The sequence below is a fragment of the Corvus hawaiiensis genome, chromosome 11 (assembly GCF_020740725.1).
Source record: "Corvus hawaiiensis isolate bCorHaw1 chromosome 11, bCorHaw1.pri.cur, whole genome shotgun sequence".
Classification (NCBI taxonomy): domain Eukaryota; kingdom Metazoa; phylum Chordata; class Aves; order Passeriformes; family Corvidae; genus Corvus; species Corvus hawaiiensis.
Window position 1 is genome coordinate 12633630 of NC_063223.1, and position 23596 is coordinate 12657225.

The following is a 23596-nucleotide window of genomic DNA, read 5'->3' on the forward strand; positions in this document are numbered from 1 at the left end:
GAAAAAATGGGAAGCTATAATCCTTTTTCAATGGCTGTTAAAATGCACTATTCTCCTCCTTCCATTAGTGCCCTGTTCCTAATTTCCTTGTAGAATATGTGCACTGAGCAGCTGCTCAGGAGAAGGAGGTTCTGTGGAAGGACAGCTCGGTGTGATCAGAGCCTGTTTACCCAAACACCCATACACAGATCAGTTTGCTGTGATGGAAATGCAGAACACAAACTTGGGACAATAATTGCAACACATGAGTATGAAAACTCATGGGATGTAACAATTATTCCCATTTTTGATTAAAATCTCTAACACGTGAGGGATCATAAGGAAAGATGCTGTGCCAGCTCCACAGGCTGCTCTTTCTGAGTTTAGCAAATGGGGATAGTGAAGAAACATGGACCCTGCAAAAACGAACTCTTGTGGTTGGCAAGAGAATGGAGCCCAGGGAAAGAAGCTGAGGAGAGGAGATGATGCAGATCCATCCCTGTTCAGCACTTGCATTACTGAGTCCTTTCAGCCTGTGTCTGCATGGTGTTTGTCATTATATTTTTTTTAAAGTGGCTTCTTGTGCAATCAACATCTGGTTGGAGGAAGTGGAGAGGGATCTGAAGCTGCAGTGGCCATGCAAAAATATGGCCTAATGCTGAGTTGGCTTTCCCTGTGGTTCTGGGGGCACTTGGAGTGTTTGTGGGAAGATTATGCCCTGCTCACAGGATCAATGGGAGCAGATGGTGCCCAGGAGCAGTGCTGGAATGGATGGGTTTCCTCAGGCAGGGATAAATGTGAAAGATTGGGAAAGGCTGTTGTAGGGTTTTTTTCACAGAATTGTCCAAAATGCCTTCTCTTCCCCAATTCACTGACAGCTGAGTTTCAAAGGCACATTTTTTTCTGTTGTCAGATGCAAGATAACAATTAATAGACAAATGGGAGAGTTTTAGTTGTTATAAGTGGATTAAATTTTTTTGTATATATGCCTATAAGCTCTGTCCCGCATGTTCAAAGTGTTTAATTTTATTAAGAACTTTTCTTTTTGTCTAGATATAGCTAATTTGATTGTTGCTTTTTAAAAGCTGCCTGGCTCCAAATTTACTTTTGAAAATACACAAAATAGAAACCCCAGAGCTGGAAGTGTATTTTTAAAAGCTTGATAGACTAAGTGCTAAACTCACTAAATGTTTAGCAAAGACTGAATATAATCACTATATTGTCTGGAAAATCTGACCTAAATGATTTGATGCCTGTGATGCACACCCAGAAAATAGATTTCTGCTGTTCAAGGCCCTAACAGATGACCTTCAGAGGAGATCTCTGGGTGGACTCAGTAAATAAAATAAGTCCCTCTCCCAGGTTTGCACCCTCAGAAGGTTCTGGTAGTGCCAATGCTGGTGGCATTTCTGCCTCCTTAGAGGACCCAGAGGCAGGAGGAGATGTCATCCTGGGAAGGTGCTTGCCAGTCAGTGCAAGTGGCTGTGAGATTAAGAACCCTGGGATAACGTGTGGCTGCAATGATGCTCTGCTGTGGGATGCTCTCCATGCTTAGCTGAATAAAACAGCTTGAAGTCTTGCTTGTTAGCCAGAAATTCCTCTTGGAAGAAAAGAGATCCAGGCAGCATGGTGCAGAGATTCAGGATAGAACACCTGGTGTTGGGCAAGAAAAACCAAACTGACGCTGTGCTGCCCAGGGGGAAAAGGGAGCGTCAGTGAGAACAGATGAGGGACCTGTACCTGGGGACTGTTTGAGGCACTTCAGAAGAGACTTGTGGCATCCTGACTTGGTGTTGCAGAGCTGCAGTTCCTGGACAGAGGGTTTCCAGAGGATGGATGTCACACTGCAACAGATTCTGTCAGCGTGTGCTCGGGTTAGGGTTGAAAGCGGTGTGCCCTTGAACAGGCTCTGCCATGTTGGTGCTATGCTTTCATATGCTGTTTGCCACAGCACTGGCATCTTTTTCTGTGCTGCTGGCCTCCTTAATTGGCTTTAAGCAGCAGTGTATAAACCCCCTTTTGTTGTGATGAGCTGGAGGTGGCTCTCTGCTACTCCTCTCCTTCATCCATGTGTGCATTCCTGTGCAAGAGCAGCCGCAGAACAACCAAACGCTGAAGCCAAGCAAAGTGCTCACAGCGGTCCTTGGCACGTGGGGAAGGCACTGAGCCTTGTCACAGGGAGGGCAGCTCTGGCAGCAAGGTGGGAAACAGCACAAGGAGGCTTCCCTGGTGCTGTTGGAGAGTGCTCATGGCCTCTGCAGGAAACTCATGGCTGGATGGAGCTTCTGCATGTCGCACAACAGACTGCAAATAGTAATGACATATGCGTGCTGCTGGCATGGCTGAGACAGGCTGCTGGCACAGGATGCGGAGTTTTTTGTGGGAAAGGGGTGGATTTCTGCCACTTTGCATCAAGTGTCATGAGGTTATGTGGGTTGTGTTTTTGCTGCTGATGCTTGACACACTGTGGTTGGGTCCTGACTTGTTCAGAGTCGGTATAAGGCTCTTTTCTACAATCTCCTGGATTACCTTTTCTTTCTCTCATTTTTTCTTCCTGCCTATGGTGATTTCTGCTCTGCTGGATGCCATCAGTCAAGGTGCAGAAGAGTGACCACCACCACTGCTGGGATCCCTGTGTCAACTACTGTCACACCCACCACCCCGGACACTGCAAGACACCCACTTGGAACCAGACGTCTGGACAGGATTACTGCAAATGTAACCTCAGTGCATGGCATTGCCCTCATCCTGCGCGTGTTCGTTTTTGTTGTGCCCCTCCATTTCCTTAATATTCAGGTCCATAGTGTGGCTTGTCACTTATTTCCTCCTCAGTCATCTGGTTCTGTTTCCACAGCCCAGTGCTGAGGTATGAAATCAGTATCTTCAGCCCAGCACACACAGATCTGGTAACTGGGACAAGAGCAGTGTGTTGGGCAGACCCATGCACCCATCCTCTGACCCCATGTTCCCATGCCTGGTTTCATACAGCAAAAATGAATTGCTGTGGGACAGGGAAGGGTGTCTTTGGTGTTGTGTCCGAATGTGATATAGCAACACATCCAGCTCAGCCCTAGTGCCATACAGCTTGTTAACAGCAGGATTATGGCTACTTCAAAATCTGTAGATGCACTTCTTGTCAGGAGTGGGCTGTGTGCTGCCCCAGGTTTCTTGTCTTGTGGCAGTAAGATAGAGAAGAGAGGACATTGCACTGTGTCCAAACTGTGGCAAGCAAACATTCCTTGGGTCTTGAGCCCTGGAGCTGGAAAGGACGAGCTGCTCCAAACCTGTGAGGTGCTTGGTGACAATGTTAGGGAGTGCACTCACTGCTGCGGTCCCCTGTGCACGTCCCTAACGTGCTCTGTGTTTCCCCAGCTCTGGTGGCTGCCAACTTCTCGTCTCCCACCATGAACGCGCAGGGGTTCCCGTGCCAGAACTCCAACACGCTACCTCGCAGCTCCCACCCCATGAGCCCCCGCACCACCATGCTGAGGAGGAGGCAGAAGAAGAAGGAGCACAAGAGCTCCCGTAAGATCAGTCTTGTGCTGGGCTGGGTTGGAGGGGGCATGCACGCTTGCCTTGCTGTCCTTGTTGTCAACTGTTAACTGGCGTAGAACCACTCGTCTCAGCACTGTCAGTGCCTCCCTCATCCTTGGTCACTGTCCTCACCACCACCAGACCAAGGTCTGTGACCCAGGCTGTTACGTTGACTGTGGCTGCCCTGACCTTCTGCCTGTCTCTCTCATCCTCTCAGTGTCGCTGGCCTCCAGCACGGTGGGTCCTGGCGGGCAGATTGTCCACACAGAGACGACAGAGGTGGTCCTCAGGGGAGACCCTTTGAATGGCTTTGGACTTCAGCTCCAGGGAGGCATCTTTGCTACTGAAACTCTGTCTTCCCCACCTCTCGTCCGTTTTATTGAGCCTGACAGCCCGGCAGAGAGGTTAGAGACCTTGCCCTTGGATGCTGATGGTGCTGCTGCTGAACATTTCATGGTTTGGTTTGTTTTCTCTCCTCAGAGGCTCATTTAGATATTTACTATCATCCTTGTAATATCTCCCATTCTTCACTGGGCATGGTTTACTGTCACTGCCATTTCTGCACTCGTCGGCTGACCGCGGCCTCCCTCGCACCCCAGGTGAACGTCTTGGCACCAGGCTGCGGCTGGTCTGGGAGGAGGAGGAAGGGAGAGTGTGTCTGTGTGAGAGTGCCATTCCCATTCCCTTTTTTTGTTCTTTTAATTCTTCTTTGAAAGATAAATCCTTTATATAGGTGCAAAAAGGCGAAAGGTCTAAATAAGTGGCCCCTGAAAATTGTTTTCTGACTGATTTCATTGTAGCAGAGCCCAGCTATATAAACTGGCCTTAAAGACGAGGCTTTGAACCATAGAGAGAGGACTCTGGTTGAGGAACAGGTAGGTGCTGCAGTTAATCCTGCCTGCTTTTGGCTGTGTAATGCTGAGAAAAGTGCAGAAGGGAGGAGCAGCATTAACTGCGCTCTGTCACCCCTGAGGACACTGGGAACAGTGACTCCTCCAGTGGTGGAGCCTCAGCCCTGGAGTTCAGCTGCTCCCAATACCCTTGCTGGCTGGATTTAGAGCCTGCTCGAGTGCCTGTGCACTGCAATGTAGGTGTCTTCTGGCAAGGCTTTTGTTACTAAACAGGTCAAGTCCTAGCATGGCTTGATCTCTCGAGGGGTGGAAAGGAGAGCTGGTTTCCTTAGGCTGGCACTTAATGTCCCTGTGCTTGTTTCTCTTCCCACCTGTGATTACCACTGTGGTCTGTCCTGCCTAAGGGTGCCGCAGTGTGGCAGTACCCAGTGCCTGCTGCAGACCCTTTCTTGGAGAAGTCTCTGATGGCCCCATCAGCATGTGCTGAAGGTTCGGTGTCTCCAAGCCAGCCCAGAAAAACAGCACATGGAGAAGTTGTAGACTCATATGGCAGGGAAAGTGTCTGCAAAATGAAATGCAAGTCCTTGCTGTGCAGACCAGTCTCTGTGTCGTAGCCTCTCCAGTCAGCTGATGCAGAGTCAAGGTGGAACAGGAGTGCCTGGTGCTTGTGTCTGTGGGAGGACGGGGACAAGGGGCCAGCACAGGAAAAAGAGCTGTCTTGATGCAGGTTAGGAGAGATTTCAAAAGCCTGTTATGCCTTTTGTTTGTTTGATTGTTTCCAAACAGGATTTAAAATTAAGGTGATGGTGTTATGGGTTTTTTTATCCTCTATTGTGGGCAAACTTGGCTCATATTGCAAAGCACCAGACTCCTTTTATAAATTAGGCAGCAGCAAAGCCTGCTGTCCCAGGGGATGAGCGAGATGTGCTGCAATCCGCCTGGCTTTTCTTTATCCTCTTGCCAAGCCTGGAGGAAAAGCAGCGACTGGCAGTGCAGCCTTGCCTGGCTCTGATGTGTCACACACGCTGCTCACCCTCGCGCTGCCCACCCGGCAGCATTCACGCTCCTCTGGCTGCTGCTTTCTGGAGACTGGGAGCAATCCTCTCTGCATTTGCAGCCTGGATTTGATTTGGGGATTAAATCTCCGCTGTGTATTTCGTTCTTTCCTAAACCATGCTGCTCTTCCTAGCTGGCAGGAAAACGCTGTCTTTCCTCCCCATCTCAAAGAGATAAGTGCACTGGGTTTGCAGTGAAGTGAAAAAGGCAGTTTTATGTTTTCATTTCACTTTTTGTTTCTTGCTGTTTCACAGAGCTCTTTGCTCCATCAGTCAAGCTCCCTTATTCCCTGCTCTTCAGAGGTTCTGCTGTAGCTGCAGCCGAAGACATTAGAGCCTTTTTCCATCCCCTGCACCAGGCTGGGCTCCTGGCTGCGGTTGGGCTATGCTCTTTCTTGTGCTGCAGTTTTTGCTTTTTGCCAAAAAGGTGAGCTGTGGGGATACAGGGATCAGGCTTAGCAGCCTGGATCTGACCTGGGTGTTCATACACTCTGCAAAACCTGTGGATCGGAATGTGCTGTTGTACAAGCACATGATCCACACTGGCTTTGTCCATCTGGATTGCTGTGGAGGAGCTGCCTCTGGGGTGCCCAGCAAGTGTGAGTACTACCAGGGAGGAGCATGACATCACCCTCTTTTCAGGGAGGTTGGACTGCCTCACGTTTATTGTCTGCTTTGTGCTAGCTTGTGGCAGGCAGTTTGATGCAAAAATTCTCACCTGTCTGACTTGTGATTTGTTTTACTGCAAATAGCCTCTAATAGACCTCCCTCCCCACCTGTTGTTTTGTTTCCTGGGTGCATGATAAAGCCTTTGGGTTCTGAATGAGACAGTGATTCAGCCCCCGTTATCAGCAGGGAGGGTGGAAGGGGAAGAAACCTGACATCCCCTCTTGGCTGCCTTAAAGCACACAGCTTTTGTGTCCGTCCTCCCCCAGCTGTCATTGGCAGCAGAGGGAGAGTATCTGACTTCTCCATCCTGGTATCCAAAATCAATGCCTCCTGCTGAGCTACATGTTTTCTAGGTCTACTCAGACACAGTTGTTTGATCTTTGTGTTTCTGGCTTTCGGGTGTGAATAGTTTGCAGAAGCAAAGTTTAGCAGCTGGCTGAAGCTGTCAGCGAGTTTTGATCCATTAAGGGCAGAGACCCACCCACCAATGCGCAGGCACAGATGTGCACACACAGAGAGATGTGCATGTCTGACCTGTGCAGGCCAGCTCAGGGACATGTAAAGGCACAAAGGATGAGTTTCTGCATCCAGCAATGTGGCCATGGTCACAGCTGCTCCCCCCACAGCAGCAGTGACCACGCAGATGTGGATGATGCTGAGTGAGCTCTTCAGTGCATATCCTGCCCAAGGCTTGAGTATGTGCTGCTCTGTATCAAGCCAGACACCTCCGCTGCTCTGTTGCTGTCTTTAAGCTCAAGAAATGAGTCATGTCAAAATGCAAATCTGTTCTACCCAGGGAGATAATCCCATCAGGGACTCCAGCACATTCATAAGGCTGTCTTTCACTCCAGGAGATGCCTGTACTCTTGTTGTTTCTGATTTTAAGACACTTCTGCTCCCATACTCTGAAAGCACTTTGTAGGCGCTGATGTTAGACTGAACATCTCTGAAACAAATGCCTTCTCTTTGGAAAAACTGTCTGAAGATTCTTGTAGGATCCCATGGCAGAGCCAAGGAGAGCTCTGCAAGACCCTTGGCTCCCCAGGCTCTGCTCCCAATACAAGGGCACATAACAACTGGAAATGGATGCCTCTGGAATGATCCTGAAGGGTTAACAAGACATGTCAGGCCTCCTTGTACCTGTAGAGGAAGCCAGAAGGTTGTGGCTTCACGCCACAAACTTTTACAAACCTGCAAGACCAGGGCTTAAACAACTGTGATTGACTGAGGCTAATAAAAGAAATAAAATACCTCTGACCTAACAGAGCTGCTGGCTGTAAAACAGTCAGGCAAATCCACCTTGAGTGAAGAGAAATGGCTGTTTTGGGAAAAGGCAGCTCTGGTGGGAAAGGTGGCAAATGTTTGCTTTGATGCAGTGTAAAAGTATCCTCTGTGCTCCTAGCCCTTGTGGCTGAAACAGTGGTGCCAAAATGGATTGTGTCCCTGTGTGACCTTGAGATGACAGTGATGTCTGAGTGATGCAGCTGTTGATCCCTCTGCAAAAGGTGCACTGGGGCCACAGCAAAAGAGCTCTTGGTGGTGGAGGAGTTATCTCTGTTGTACTTCACGCCATCTTTGTATTTGTAAGCTGATATTTCTAAGTGCATCTATGTGGCTGCATAGCCACAAGTCCAGTATAGGAATGTAATTAAACTTGATGCAATTTATTTGCAAGGGTGGGTTCATTTATGCATCATTGGGTTGTCTGTCCTAATCCAAGTCTCCTTGAATAGACAACTCTGAGTTTGCATCTCATAAAGTAGCCAGCATTTTTCCATGGATGGCATGAACTCAGAAGTGGGAATATGCCTTTGTACCAGTTAAATGACCTCCCTCGGCTCTCTCCAAGCTTGTTCATATCTCAGCTTTTGATGGGCCACTGGCACAAACTGTTGTGCTTGTTCATTTTTCTTGAATTCAGATGTGTGTACTTTTTCTTGATAACTTGGCCTTTCATATATCCTGTTGTTTGGAGGTGAATAATACAGCCAAGTGTGCGTTGCCTTTGATGTCTTTGTGTGCCTGGAAGCTGTGGTGCTGTGTGTTTTCTTACAACTGAATTGGGTGCAAGTGATAAAGAGTGACTGGAATGTTTAGTGAAAAACAAGCTGTCTTCTGTGAGGTATCTGTGAAAGAAAGGGGAAGGCAAAGATGTGTTTGATCATTAAACAAGAAGGGAATAAAAATTCTCTGGAGAAGGCTCAAAACAGGATAACTGATGTCTTCTGGAAAACCTTTGTGGTAAAATAACTCCACATTTTGAGGGGAACTTTAGATTTGATGCCATAACCCTCAACCTCTTCTGGAGACCACTCTGTAGCTTACATTAGTGATGGGTGAAGAATGGTTTCCCAAGATCTGCTCAAGTAGCCAGGTGATAAGTGGAAAGTCTAAAAAGATGTAGTTAAAGTGAACAACTGATAGAGGAGAAGGAAGATGAGCAATTTCCCATGGTTACAGGGAACACTGCAGTCTTGTTTTTGTAGAGCCATAGGCCAGCTCAGGTGGGAGCTGACTGAGATAATGTGGGAGATAACTTGGAGGATCATCTTGCTGGTGTTGCAGTGTATGTAAAAAAAAAGGGAGTGTGGGTGGGTACTGAATGTAGGAATGTGTGAAAAACACCTTGCTTATAAATGCAGGGGGTCCCAAGGGGCAAACTGTGCTGTAGCAGTATATCTCCAACATAGCCTTGCCATCATGTTCTCCTTCCAAAGTAAAAATTCTGCTGATCTCTGTTCCTGGAGAAGGTGGGTCTAAACCAAGAGCCCCAAAGGGTCAGTTGTGGTTATACTGTCAGGCTATCACACCAGAATAATATTGTCCTTTCAAGGCAGTTAAACAGTACCACTGTACATTTGGCTTCCAGAAATGCAATTAGAAGCGATAAATGATTATCCAATTTGCTGAGACATTACACTGAGTTTATTGGATTGTAGCTTCAGTATTTGCCATGTATTAAGCAGAGGAATCTGTGCAATTTTCAGTGCCATTAGTTTGTGTTCCAGAAGGTGCAGGTGCATGGAAAGAGCTGTTTGTGGCTAGATAGGGAAGGAAGTCACATTCCCTTGTGTTTATCATTCTCATCTCTCAGCCAGGGTGTTGATTTTTAGAAAGGTGAGGGTTACTTTTTTCCCCCCTTGGTTGTTGCAAAAAATGTGACCAGAAATGGTTATTTAGGAGTGTAAATTATGTTTGAACCTTAGAAACCCACAAAGGTTTGCTTCCTTGTGTCCTTCCAGGGCCACTGGGATGGGCACTGCAAAACGAGTTATTTTCTCTTTGGGGCCATTTCTGCAGAATTTGTCAATACTTTGTGTGTCTTGCAACAGATTTGCCTGGCAAAAGTAACTCATGGCTGGTTGTGGGGTTGTTTTTTTCCTCCTTTCCTCTTTTTCCTTGTCTCCTTGTTCCCATTCCCTCTTTTCCCACTGTGAACTGCAGGTGTGGACTGCTGCAAGTAGGAGACAGAGTCCTTTCCATCAACAGCATCGCGACGGAGGACGGGACCATGGAGGAAGCCAACCAGCTCCTGCGGGACGCGGCGCTCACCAACAAAGTGGTGCTTGAGATCGAATTCGATGTCGCAGGTTCGTCCCCAAAGGAGTTGCTGTTCCTCTCTGCCCGCAGGACTCTGCCAGTGGCTTTGCTGATCCGCAGGAGAGAGTGTATTCACAAGGCTTAGAGGCAAGAGTGAGAAGCCCTATGAGAACCTTTCCCATTTCTTGTTGATCTCTGACGTACACTGAGGTGGAGGGTTCTTCTTCTGATCCTTTCATAAATGTTTTATGCTCATCGCTTGGCTGAGATAAGCCAAGGAGTAGATGAAGAGGACGCACTTTAAATATTTGTCCATTAATAGGAATAATATTTATATTTGTTTATGGCCTTGAAACCAGGAGGGAGCCAAAGCTATAGGCTAGGGGTAAAATGCAGCTTTGTATTAAAAAAGAATTTTTTTTTTCCTTTTACATTGACAAAGATGCTTCAGTCTTGAAATGCAGTGTGTTGTGAGCGCTTCACTTGATGTTCAGAGCATGTATTTTTAATGAGAATCCAAATTTCAACCTGAAGTCCACAGAGCCTTAGATAACCTTATTTGAACCAATAAAGCAGTGCTTTATGGGCTTATTTTCTTGGTTCCAAAGAAACCATCCATGCAACTGAAAACTCACTTTTTTCTCCTTTTTTTCTTTTTTGTCTGTTTTTGGCTTTATAGAGTCTGTCATACCCAGCAGCGGTACTTTCCACGTTAAATTGCCCAAGAAAAGAGGTGTAGAGCTTGGAATTACAATCAGCTGTAAGTATTGCTCAGGCTTGCAGTCAGTAGCAGTTGCAAGAGCCTCTGCTTTCCACACAGGCATTGTAGAGGGCTCAACGGAGAGAGATAAGATCATGTGGGGTTTCCTTAGAACTCCAGTGCTTGTGATTTATCCCAGAATGAATCAGATGTGTGGTTCCTGCCTCCATGAGCTGGCAGCTGCAGAGAAAAGCAGCTGCATGTAGGGTTGGGACAAAGGATGTCTCTCAACTGATCACTTGATCTGTGGTGCAGAGTAATATTATTTTTATTTCCTTGCTCACACTTGTATTATGTTCTTTTTAAAAAGAATTGCCTGGTTCTGGTGGGACCCTTGCAAAAAGAGGTGGAGGGAGAAGAGCAAGTAAGAGGTGAACCCCACAGCTTGGAGCATAGAGAGGGGAAACTACCGGGAGGAGGAGGAGCATAAAGAGTGGGGTTGGTCTTGGAGGTGAGGGAAGGCACTTTAAATTCCAGGGTTTGCCAGGAAATGTTTCACTCACCTCAAGCCATGCAGAAGGAGAGCCATGTGCCAAGACTTGGTGTGCACTGAGAGAAGAGGACATAAACCCTTTTCCTGCTTTTCCCTTTTCTCTGCTCACTCTTGATTAATTATCTTTGCTTCTCTTCTGAGCATAATTTTTTATTTAAAGATCTTTTGGCCTCTTTGGAAAAGATGCTGTAGGGGGATGATATAGGCAGATCCATCCCAAATTTCTGGCTAACTTGGGGTCTTGTAATGCTTTGTGTCAGTGAATTTTTCCTGTATGGCAAACATGTGCAGGTCTCTGATCACTCATCCTTCTTTCAGTTCTGGGTAAAGTGAGTTGAATCAGCTCAGGTTTGCCGTGCCCAGAGACTGCCACCACCTCTGATCTTAAACAGAGCAGCTTGTGAGACTGCAGTAATGGGATCTCTTGTCCAAACCCTCAGGAGCACGGACCCAGCTGTGTCTGGGGAATGGAGTTTCAAGGGACACTTGGAAACTAGGTTTCATTAAAAGAGATAAGCTGTAGTAATTACTCCTTGACATTTACAGCATTAGTTAGTGAGTTAATTGGAGGTGTTCTGGTCTAAGTGGGGTGATTCTCAAGAGTAAGGAACATTGACAGGATGATGCCTTTGCACCTTGTGATATTTCTTCTCCCTCTTCTCAGCTTCCCCTATTTGTGCCATGAGGACAATCCTGAGAAATAACAGCACAGTATTTAACATTTGGCTTGGTAGCAATTACTGTCTGAAGACATCAAAGTGCTTTCTGAAAGCAGCAGGCTGTCTATAATGGCATTTCACTGGCAGGGAGCAGGGCACGATGCAGCCTGCATTGGGTTCCAACCTGCTGCCCTGCCATGGCCTTGGCATTCCAGCCTCAGGAAGCAACCTAGGATAATAGCAAAAACTGGCTTGAGCAAGGCCCTACTAAGTTCCAAAGTTTAGTTTGTGTCTGGGGCTAGGGAGTAAAATGAACCTGGGAGCTGCTGGCAAGAATATTAGTTTTTATTTGTGAAGTCTTATTTGAACGGGATCTGCTTCAGATGTGCATTTACACTTCAAACATAGTTTTATGTTGGAAAGGTTTTAATTTCAAATTTGTTAAAAAAGTGATTTTACACACTTCTTTGAAATCACTGCTAAGAGAAAGAAACTGACCCCTGGGTTTTAAATAGATGCCCATTAACCAACTACAAAGCAGTTTTTAACACTATGATTGATTTGATCTTTTTGATTGTTGAACATGTTTGTAGGACATTGTTTAAGTAATGCCCATGCATAAACTTAAAATATATTGCAGTTGTTTGCTGAGTCAAAGCCAAAATTATTTTTTCAGATGGAGAAAAAGGCACCCAGAAAATGTGGTGGCAAGGATTAAATTCAAGCAGAATCCTAATTTTGTTTTCATATATTAGTCTGTATAAATCTATGTCCACATGATCCTTAGCAAATTCGATCATCGTTTGGTCACTTTGCCTCTGACCAGACAGATAAATATACCAGTTTCAAACATTAAAACCAAAGCAAGCAGCCTTATGTTAAGTACTTCCTGCAGAGACATGATGTGCATGCAGGAGTGTGATGCAAGCAGCAAAAGAAAAGAGGTAAAAATAACTTGTCTGTTTTTCTCAGTTCCTTTCCTCTCAGTTCTGCTGACTTGAGTGCTTGTGTAGCTCTAGAAACAGCTTTTACAGCTTTCCTTCTGATATAGAAAAGTATATAACTGCTGTTTAAAAGGAGAGGACTTGGTTTACTGGCCTCGTGCATTGGATTCCTGTTCCCTACTCTGTAAAGCTGGAGCAGCTTAAAGAGATGACACAGTGAACGGGTCAGTTGAAGACCCCCCCCACTGCCACAGAATTGCATTTATTCATGAACTTCATAGTCTAGCTACACTGCAGATGTCAGCTGAGTTGCTTTCATTGAGTTTTACCTCTTGGCTTCAGCTGTCTCCTCTGTAGTTAATTCCTCAGCCTAGGAAGATTTGCCTCTGCCTTCTTAAATGGGCATAAAGTGTTACAACCTCATCAGAGGAGCACTACAGAAATAAATGCGATCAAGTTCTTGCTGTGCCATGGCTCTCAGAGCTAATTGGGAGATGGACTAAGTAAAGGGTGGGAGGAGAGCAGGATTCTTGATGGATGCATTGGAAGAATTCATGTAATGGAGCTGGCTGCAGGAGGAACCATAAATCTGCTAGAAATGCTCATAAAAGGGCTGAAAACCCAGGAGATTTGTGTATGAGGAGGGCAGACGCTGCTGGTCCTGGGCTGAACATACAAAGAGGGGCTGTACTTGCTCCTGGTGAGGGGCACATGTTTGCTGAGGGCCTTTAGTCTTCTCAGAGATCTTAGGGTTTTCCAGAAAAAGAAGACTTGGGCTGGATGAGTCTCCAGTCGTGATCTGAGAGCACAGGATGGGTTTCTTCCCCCTGCTCAAACACAGTGTGGCAAGGGGACACCGCAAATCAAGATGCATGATGGAAATACATGCCTACAGCACTCTTTCCCTTTCCATTCCCCAAAGGATGAGTACAAAGTCGAAGGGGTGAGTCTCTCACTGACAGTGCTTTGTACTCCTGAGGGACCTCTGTGCCCTCAAGCCTCATTTCAGTCTCCTTTGTGTGCTAAATGAAGAACACTGAAGCTGCCGTGTGCATGCTGCTCCACACGCTTTGTCCAGGGGTGAAGGGACACGAAGCCAGCTAAACTCTCGTTTTCTCCATCCTCCAGTACCTCAGCCTCTGTCCTAGAGAGAAGGGCATTTGCTCGTAGAACAGCTGCTCTGGCTGAAGATCAGAGCATGCTCCTTTCTGCTCCAAGAGCTCTGAAGCTCACCTATTTACAGCGACCTCTGAGGCTCTGAATGGTGGGGATGCAAATACATGGAAAGTGAGAGTTTTGACATAGGGATGTGAAGATTTGACTCTTGTTAGCCTGAACTACCCATCTCCATTAGCAGAACACATGCCTCCAATGCTCTGATCTTGCCGGCTGCATCCAGTTCTAATGATGCAGTTATGCCTTTGTCGGTTTTCTCTAAATCTCTTACAAATTAAAATCTCCAGCAGTGAGAAGCTAATAGTCACATATTCTTGTACGTTCAATACCTCACCTCTTAAAATAAGATATGGATTTGCTATTACCCTCTGGAAAATGATAGTTGATTACACGAAAGATTGCCTTTTGTGTTGAGAGTTTTGGTTTTTTTTCTGTCTCAGATATCCTCTCCAAGGGCTGGTGGTGACATTCACTGTAGGGTAGAGGTGTGTTGATGTTGATGTTGCTGTTTAAAGAGATATTGAAATTGCCATTAATTTTAGATATGCACTAATGCTTTATATAGCTTGTTTATCAAATTACCTTGATATATCTTAACAAGCCAATTCCTGTGCCCTTGGTGTGAAGTACTGCAGATAAGGAGTAGGCAGTATATCTGCTTGCAGGTGATAAAACCGGAATTTGGGTAGATAGATAACTTCGATTAAGTTGCTTAAGCAGTGTAATCACTGTCCTAGTGAGAAGATGGATCTGTGAGCCGAGCAAATCTAGTTTTGCTGGCCCTGTATTAGCCTGTGCCCTGCCACCAGCCCGGCTGAACGTGTCTGGAGGTGGGGCAAGCCCAGCAACCACCTGTCCTACCCCCTCACTCCCACTACATCTGATTCACTCCGGTGCTTTTATCCTGGTGGGATATCCTGATCTGGTTTTGCTACCTGGAGATTGTGAAAGGGAAAGGATCTGTGATGAGGCAGATATCCTGCTGGAGGCACTGATAATTTATGCATCTGCTGCTAAACTAATGAATGATAGAGGAAAAAGTTGGGTTCTGAGGATCTGATTTTCACTGCTGCTCTTTGTAATCAATTCTGATTCACTTTTTTTCCTCTTCTCATTCCTTAGCTATCCTGAGACTATTTGGTTTCTGATTTTGTTATTTACAATTTAAAAATGCTTCTTATTTAAATGCATTCTTATGGCATTATTACAGTTTCTTTAATTACACATTGGCAGTGTTGCTTTGGCTTGGTCAATAACAAAGGGCATTTTAAATGGGTTGATGCCTATGAAATATGTACTGGTGCTCCTTGGAGGGGAATAATTTACCAGTACAAGTCATTATGCATTCTATTAAAAACACAAACCGGACATGTGTTCCTGGCCTCATCATCCATCACAGCGTAAACACCGAGTGAGCCACAACCCCAGCAGAGAGACTGAAAGCCATTTATAAAAAGTAAATAACAGTATTGATCAATTCACCTTTTTATCACTGCCCTGTCACTGCCAAGCGGTATTTTCATTTTGAGTTTCTCCCCCACCACATGCTACTACCTTCACCAGCTGTTGATTTATGAAGCCTTCTCTGGGCCACTGAAGCAGATTTAAACTATCTTTTGTACTGGTAAACCCACCAAAAATACAAATGTGTCTGAAAAAGAGTCTGTTTCCACCTGAAGTGGCTTGCCCTGGCAGATGGAGGTTGAGAGCAAGCCATGGGTTTCTGCTCGCCAGCTCCTGCCTCCATCTCTTCCCTTGACTTCCTTTGCTGCCATCTCCATTTGACACACAGGAGAGCAAAACCCCAGAGGCAAGGCTGCATTTCCAAACTGTGTCTTCCTGCAGCAGAGTTACCAAGACAATGTCCTTTGAAGAGAAATAACCACATTAGCAGCAGAAATGAATGGATAAGGAGGCTTTACTCATCTATTCAAATGTCTTAATGCCAAAGACCACAGCCCTAATAATATAGTTTAGGTTGGTGCTGTTTTAATTGCAGGCAAATTGGAAATTGTCTATCCAAAATCTCAGCAGGGATCCATGTATGTAATGGCTCTGACCTGGACTGAGCCACCCCTTCAGTGAAATGCAGCTCTCTCACCTTCAGACAGGCAGCTGTTGAACAGAGAAACACTGTCGCCCTGCATGAATGGTCCAGGATGGTTAAAAATGTGGGTCCCAGGAGTGCTCAGGGCAACCTGATCCCAGCAGACAGGCAAGAAGCCCATCTGGACACTCTGCTGGTGTGCCAGGAAGGGCTTTGAGATACCAAAGGTTAATTAATGGAGTCAGTAACTACAGGTTTTTAGAATGAACAGCAAGTCTCTGTTCTGTGCCGTGAGATTTCATTATCTTAACCTTGTATCTTATGCCTCTTGAGAGAACATGGTTATTCATTAAGTCTCTCTAACTTACCCTTCAGATTTGATGGTTTTATAAAGCCTTTGCATTTTACATTAAGTAATTATGTAGTGTGATGATCCCCCATCCCTGGAAGTGTTCAAGGACAGGTTGGAGAGAGCTTTAAGCAACCTGGTCTAGTAGAAGGTGTTCCTGTTCCATGAGTGGAACTAGATGATGTTTAAGGTCCCTTCCAACCCAAGCCATTCTATGATGATTCTGTGATAAATATTTAAAAGAGAAGGCTGCCATTTATTAAAGTTTGAGTTCTCTGTTGGTAGGGAGAGTTGTATGCAGTTGTACATGGCTCTTCCATTTAACTCAGATCTCAAGAAAATCTGTTTTGAGAGCAAAACTTCCAAAAAAACCCTGCAAACAAAATCCAGAACAATCTTTCCTTAAAACATGCTTCATTCTCTAATGGATAAAGCACTTGGTTTGTTACCCTTGCTTCTTGCCTGGGAAGCTTGTGCTGTGTTCAGTGCTGACACCAATTGTGAAGCTTCAGAAGGACAAGGTCTCATTCTCTGCTCACAGACTGACTGTGTTCTGAACCCCCCCACGTGTCACAGGACTTGCAAGGCAGACGCTGAGATAAACATAAATTCTGCAGAGCTCGAGGCATGTTGTTGTCTCTACTTGCTTGCCTTTTTTTTTTCTTCCTTCCTCTTTGCTCTTTTAATTGTTCGTGGTCTCCAGACATGTTGTTCCAGCTGTGGCTTGGTCAGGTTAGAGATGGCCATCCCAGCCCACCACCAGGACAGGTTAGGATCCTCCCTAACCCCCTTCTGTCACACTGCCTCTGCTTTGAAACTAGTAAACAAACCTTGCAGTGAAAAGTATTTTTGCTAACCTGGATCGTTTTGACAGAACCAGGCTAGGGAGTGATTAAACATGCAGCAGTGCCACCTGACCCAGGGCTCAGGGTGTGCTCACAGGGTCTCCCCTCACTTCTGCTTGGACACCAGTCTGTACACCTCTGTCAGCAGCAAATACATGTCCTATACTGAAAAGGAGAGCAACAGTAATAATTATCAGGGTGATGCATCTCAGTCCCTGTGCTGTTAGTCCCTGGTGTGTGGCCTTCTCAGTCAGTGTGGGGATTTCTTCATTGATTTTTCCTGCACTTCACCATTATTCCCAGTGCTCAGCTCTGCCCAGTGTGTTGTCCTGCCTGCAGTCCAGTCCATGCTGTGGACAGACTGAATATAGGCAAAAGCCCTCGAGGAATCTCCATGACACATCCCTCTCCCTTAGACCTGCAGACAGAAGCACAGCATGAGTGTCCAGTCCAAAATTGTCTGGTACCAGGCTCCAGTAAGACATGGGGAAGTGAATTCCTCCCGGCTCTGTACCATTCAGCAGTTGCATTGCTGTGACTATTATAAAATCAGTCATGGTCTGCTCTTTGCTGTCTGACCTCACTTTCATACTCAGCCCTGCCACAACTGAGATTGGCTGTCTTTTTGCTGTCTTTAGTACAGAAGGTTTAGTTATTTCTGGGAGAGGATATCCTTAAAGGTGTTGGGTTAGACATATGTTTTTAAATCTCATAAATGAATGTAAACAACAGAAAAATCTAGAGCAGAGAGGTTGGTAAGCACTTATTATGTCTGACTTTCTGGGTGCTCTCTAACTGCTGTTCAGGCAGGTGGATCTCTGTGTTCTTCGTGCCACATGCCTCACAGATGTTTTAATCTCTGCCCTGCATCTGACATGTTCAGAGGCTCCGAGTTTCTTTCTTCCCACACAGTTTTTGTGAGAAGCTGAGAAGCTCTGTCAGCTTTAAATGAGGCAATGCAATTCCCATGGCAAGGCAGAAGGGAAGGATGCAGAGTGGAAAGGATGCTCTTTCTTGGTGAATGTTTGGCATGTGGATGACAGGGAGGTCAGAAGGAGTTTGAGTCATCAATTTCTCTTGGGTATCTCAGGAGAACAGCAGGTCTTGCAGGCAAGTTTGAAAATGTAAATGTTCCCAGAGATGCGTACTCCCATCGCATGGGCTGAAAAAGTTATCAGGGTTGACCAGGAGATAAGAGTTGGAAACTACTCAGCCCTTCCAGCTCCACCACAAATCACCCCTGATTCATCTGGTTGTATGATAAAGTGCCCTAGAGATCTGAACCAGCTGGAAAACTGTGCTTTATCTACTTTTTCCCTGGGTTCTTTTCCACCTGGAAAATTTCACAGCCCAGTTTACTTGAAGAACACAGAAATGCTTGTATGGAGCACAGGGCTGAGCTGGGTGCTCTCCAGGTAGCAGTGCTAGTTCTGACTGCAGCCATGGCCATTGGCTCCCTTGTGTGTGAGGGGTGGTGAGGGGTGATAGACAGTGCTGGGATTGGTAGTGCCACCTCTTGCTGCTGGACACCTCTTGCTGCTGGACTCCACATGTCCTCCCCTTCAGGAGTCCAAATGAAATTTACCTGGGCAAAGGGCAACCAACAAATGTTGCGGGGGTTTGCTTTTTTTTTTTTTTCTTTCTTTCTTCAGGGGCTTCCAGAGTTCAACTGTGAAGCATCATTTTGTGAAGGGAATATAAATCCCCTTTCCTTATGTCTCCTTCTCCCCATTAAGCATCCACCATCCCTGTCCTGGACAGCAAACTCAACACCAAGCTTTGTACCGTGTGTCTCTTTTGCAGCTGCAAGCAGAAAGCTTGGGGATCCTTTGATTATCTCTGACATCAAGAAGGGGAGTGTAGCACACAGGTGAGTGCAGGATTTTCCATCTGTCAAACCCACTGCAAAATGGCCATCCGTGATAGAATGTCTACCAGGGCAGTCGAATGGAGCCCACGCAGTAGCACTTGGGCCTGGGTATTGCCAGAATCCAAGGAGATCTCAGCACTAGAGATTTGTCTTAGACAGTAGGGTTTGCAATAAAAACTGTCTGTACTGAAGCAAATAGAGTTGAGCTAATGAAGAAGGTGACCAGGGCACTGGTTTAGATGTCTGCTGGCTCTCTAGGAGATGGATATTTAGCTTTTAAGAGCATGTGGTAAAGGGCTTCATATATCCCAGGAGGTGCTATGGCTCATCAGGTAGTTTGCCACGTCTCAGCTTCTCCTTTGGTGAACAGAGGGGGTGAATTGTGGGCACTGGTGAACTGTGCAAGTAACTCAGCATTTATTGACTTCCCCTCTGATCCCAACACATCATAGAAAGGCATTCAGAGGAATTTAGTGTGGCTGCATGGCTCATTTCTAAGAGTGCTCACACAGGAGTTTCCATGAGGGGTAGAATATGTCAGTTGAACATCAGGCATCTTCAGGGTTGTAGGTTACCCAGGATATTTGTCTAATCTTCCTGGCTGGTTCTGTGTGGATACATGCTCTACACAAATGTCCTCTGTTTAAATTACAGGTGTCCCACACTCAGCTCATGGTTGTTTTCCAGAAAAGATCAAGGACAGTAAAAAGTTAATATTGTCATTTCCACTGCAGAACTGAATGTGTTGTGGCATCTGAAAGGCAAATACAAATGTACTCTTAGTTTTCTTTTCCTCTCCATGTAGAACTGGCACTTTGGAGCCGGGAGACAAGCTGTTAGCCATTGATAACATCCGACTCGACAATTGCTCAATGGAGGATGCTGTGCAGATTTTAAGGCAGTGCGAAGACCTGGTCAAATTGAAGATTAGGAAGGATGAAGATAACTCTGGTACAGAAATCCTGATGCAAACTGGTGCCTGTCCACTGTAATGACATTTCCCAATAGGTAGTGCAAACTAACAGAGATAAGGGCTGCTGCTGTCCGGTCACTACTTTCCAATTGATTATAGTCTATTTTTGTTATTCTGTCCTTAAGTGATGTCTGGAAGGTTAAAATCCTATTTGGTAAGAGTGTGGCTGAAGACTTCTGGCGTTTGCTTCTAGATGCTCCAAGTCTTTCCTATGACTATTTTTATATGGGAAATGAAAATAATTCAGCATTCCTGTTTTGTCTTTCAGATGAGCAGGAGACAACTGGTGCTATTATCTACACGGTGGAGCTGAAGCGATATGGGGGCCCTTTGGGAATAACCATCTCTGGGACGGAGGAACCTTTTGATCCTATTGTCATTTCAGGCTTGACTAAACGAGGGCTGGCAGAGAGGTGAGGTTTGGGGGCAGAACAGTTGAATTGATTTGAACCAAGCCAAGTTTCCTCTGCTGTCATAAACTCTTCTTTGGTGTCTTAGTCTGCTAAGAAGGAAAAGTGCTCTGAAGGTACCAAGTGACATGAAGAAGGGTGGTGGGGGCTGTGCTGCTGGGCAATGAGAGAGGCACTTCAGGAAAAGTCAAATCCAGTGAGTCAGGTGAATTCTGCAGCCAGGAACACATTTTTATCTGCCCCTCTTCCACAGGGGTGCTTCCTGGTCTGGGATTTGCCATGCACACCTTGTGTCAGGAGAGTGCTTGGGCTGCCTATGAAACCACCATAGACTCTGTCCAGGACTCCCGTGTTGCTAAACTGGCTTATGGCCATTGCAGGTGTGTGTCCTGCTGAAACCAGGGATCTCAGGCGTCTTCTGACCTGTCCTGGCTGGTTGCTCAGTGTGTTACATGTGAAGTATCTCAGTGCAGGGTTGGTGTGCCCAAGCATTTAATACTGAATAAACATAGAAGCAGATTTACCTTCAACCACCGGGGAGGTTACTGTGTTCCTGGGTCTGAATATACGTGGATGTGTGGGATTTAAAGGATCAGGACATTCCTGAGAGTATAAGGTGGAACTGAGTCATACACTCTATCTTAATTAATCTTTCTGTACGGGAGCTGTGACTTGTAAATAGATCATTTCAGCAGTCCTGACTCATGCTTCTCTAAGGGTCTCTTACTTTGTGCTGCCTGACAGGCAGAACAGCAACAAAAAAACCCCTGAGCAAACCAGTGTAAAGTGCAAGACCTTGGGGATGTTTGACAGCAGATCTGGCCTTCTGGTTCTTTCTGTTCAAGGCCACACTCCCTCTTAGCTGGACACAGCTCTGTGTCCTTTTCTGCATTGTGTTCGCAGAGCTCTCAGCACACTGCTGTGCATTTCCATTGCTTCCCTTTGGTGCGGCATGCAGAATGTCTGTGTCTCCTGGGAAGGAAGGGGATGGACTTAGTCATTAGTGATTGTTCTCTTTGGGGATTTTATATCACTGCCTGTCACTGTAGGATTTGGTCTTTTTCCCTATAAAATAGCCACAGAGTGTCCAAGGCTTTTCTATATAACACTTCTGTACTGTACCTGCAACCCAGCATGAGAGAGGTTAAGAACAGCCAGCTCAAATGCTGTCAGGTGTCAGAAGACATTCTTGTACCTTTGTTGATCTCAGTTCCCTTTGCAATTCCATGGCTGTTCCTCCTTTGAACTCGGATGCACATCGGCGACTGCTCTGTGGAGAAGCGTAGTGCAGGCGAGTGCTGCAGCACTACTGAATTTTGATCAGGGGTGAGCAGGCGGCGAGGAATGAAAAGCCTTGTGAGAGGAGTGATGGAGCTGTTCAGCAGATTCGCTGTGGCTGAGTAGCAAATGACAGCGTGGGGACAGAGCAGCACAGGGATGTCTCTGGGTAACCTTGGCTCCCTGAGGGGAAGGCGAGGAGCGCTGGGATGAAGGCTGCTTGCAGGAAAGGTGCATTTTTTCTCTCCTCTGAGTGAGAGAAGGGGGTGACTCGACCTTGTCAAGGGAAGAGGGGTGCTCCTAGTATTATCCTAAATTGTCCCTTTCCTGATGTCTCTACCTTTATCTGTGCCACAGATGCCCTTAGCCAGGCTCTAATTGAAGGGCAGGGATTTAAATCCAAGCCCATGCTGCCTCTTGCTGGAGCACAGGACATGCTTCAGCAGCACTGGCATGTGGTGGACCTGATCCCAGTGTCTGATAACGGGAATCCATGGGCCATTCTTGTAGAGGCACAAGTGAAAGTCTGTGCTGCGTCTCGGGTTGCTGGCAGTGGGGGAGGCAGGGTGTCCTCTAGGATCTGTCACACATCTGTCTGTGGTTGACAGGCTGCCTAAGCCAGAAAGGCTTCAGATTCAGATGACTTAGGTTTTATCTTGACCTTGAACATTTTTTTCCTTGTGTCTGATCTTATAAAAACTTACAAAGGCAGCTCAGGCTGTTAAATTGGTGTTGAGCTGTGGCTCTCTTCCATGTTACAGTGTCCCCTCCTTGAGTGCCTGCAGATGGCTTAAGCCAGTGCCACAGGACTTGTTCTCCTTCTTCTCGAGAAAGGGAGTGTGCCTGAACAATATTGTTCAATTCTGATTGAGGTGTAATGGTTCTCCAAGAGCAATTTTTGGCTATTGCTGACATTTTAAAGTGCCTGACCAGCCTCTGTTAATGCCACCTGCTCAAGTAGATGGGGGTGGCTGTAGGAGAGTCCAGGAGAGTCCAGGAGTGTCCCGTGCCAAGCCATGTTGGCAGGGAGGAAAAGGGATGGTGGCCCTGCTCATGTGCCAAGTAAATCCCTACCACACATCTGTAGCCATCTCTTCCCCAGTGCTTGCTGGGTAGTGCTTGCAGCCCCTTTTACACCTTTCCACTTCCCTGTTACTCAATTCTGTTCTTGCATGTCCCCTCTGAGCAAAAAGGAACATGCTGCCCATGGCTCCTTAGGCTGCTTTCTGTTTGAGGTGAACTAAGGACTGTTGACAGTAATAGAGAGGCACGACGGTCATTAGCTGAAAACTTCTTTCTCTGTCAGTCCTGCTCAGCTTCTGTCTGCTTGTCCTCACAGGGCACTGAGAGGACTAGACTTTGGTTTGCTTTCTCCCCCTTGAAGAAAAATACTTGGCTGAAGGTGACCTTTCTCTTTAATTATTTCTATATTTTTCCCTGCCGAGAGACTTTCACAGCTACTGCAGAGCAGTCATGTTGTTCAGGGCTGGGTGGTTGGGCTGGTGTCTTAGATAGATATGTCCCCATGCTGAGTTCAGGGATACAGCAGGTGACCCTTGAATGCTGAAGCACTGCAGTGAGGGAAGGATCAACTGTAAACTGGCAGCAGTTTAGCTTGATTTTTTGGACTACAATAGATGAAACTGTTAAGACAAATACTCCGGTCCCAGTTTGATCTGTAATTTGTTTGAACGCACAAATGTTTCCCTGACAGCTTTTCCAGGCTGATTTGAGTGGGACAAGACGGACATCTAGTGGCTGGTGGGACCATCATGGCACTGCTGAGTACTTCAGCAGCAGAAGGAGCCACAGCCTGAGCAGTCCTGCCTGCTGCTTGGCTGCATTTCCTGATTTGATGTACTTATAGTAGATGTTTCACAGCAGTGTGTATACAGAACTTTGATATTTTGTGGAAAGCCACACAGCTGTTTTTGCTGCGAGGATACATCAAATTCCAGTTCTGCAGGAGCTGCTGTCCAGTTTGGAGATGCAACCTGAGGGAGACAAGTTGCCATGGACATAAAGATACTGCAGTCCAGATTTGCGTCTCCTTCTGGCTCCATCACAGAGGTTCCTGATGGCAGAACCTCCCACAGTACTGGAGGAGGAGGTGGTTGCTGCTCTCATGTGCTGCCATTTGGGAGCTGGAATGTGAGTTTGAGAA

General features: G+C 46.2%; 1 protein-coding gene across 7 annotated transcripts in view; it reads left to right on the forward strand.

Annotated features, from left to right (window-relative positions):
- GRIP2 (glutamate receptor interacting protein 2) overlaps positions 1-23596 on the forward strand; it is a 266386-nt gene that overhangs the window by 223294 nt on the left and 19496 nt on the right. For all 7 annotated transcript variants that reach the window (XM_048315461.1, XM_048315465.1, XM_048315464.1 and 4 more), the window contains exons 10-17: positions 2572-2697; positions 3352-3504; positions 3731-3917; positions 9533-9678; positions 10308-10388; positions 18705-18771; positions 19577-19722; positions 20013-20157. In XM_048315461.1, the coding sequence (XP_048171418.1) occupies positions 2572-2697; positions 3352-3504; positions 3731-3917; positions 9533-9678; positions 10308-10388; positions 18705-18771; positions 19577-19722; positions 20013-20157 (1051 nt within the window). The remainder of the gene's footprint in view (positions 1-2571; positions 2698-3351; positions 3505-3730; positions 3918-9532; positions 9679-10307; positions 10389-18704; positions 18772-19576; positions 19723-20012; positions 20158-23596) is intronic.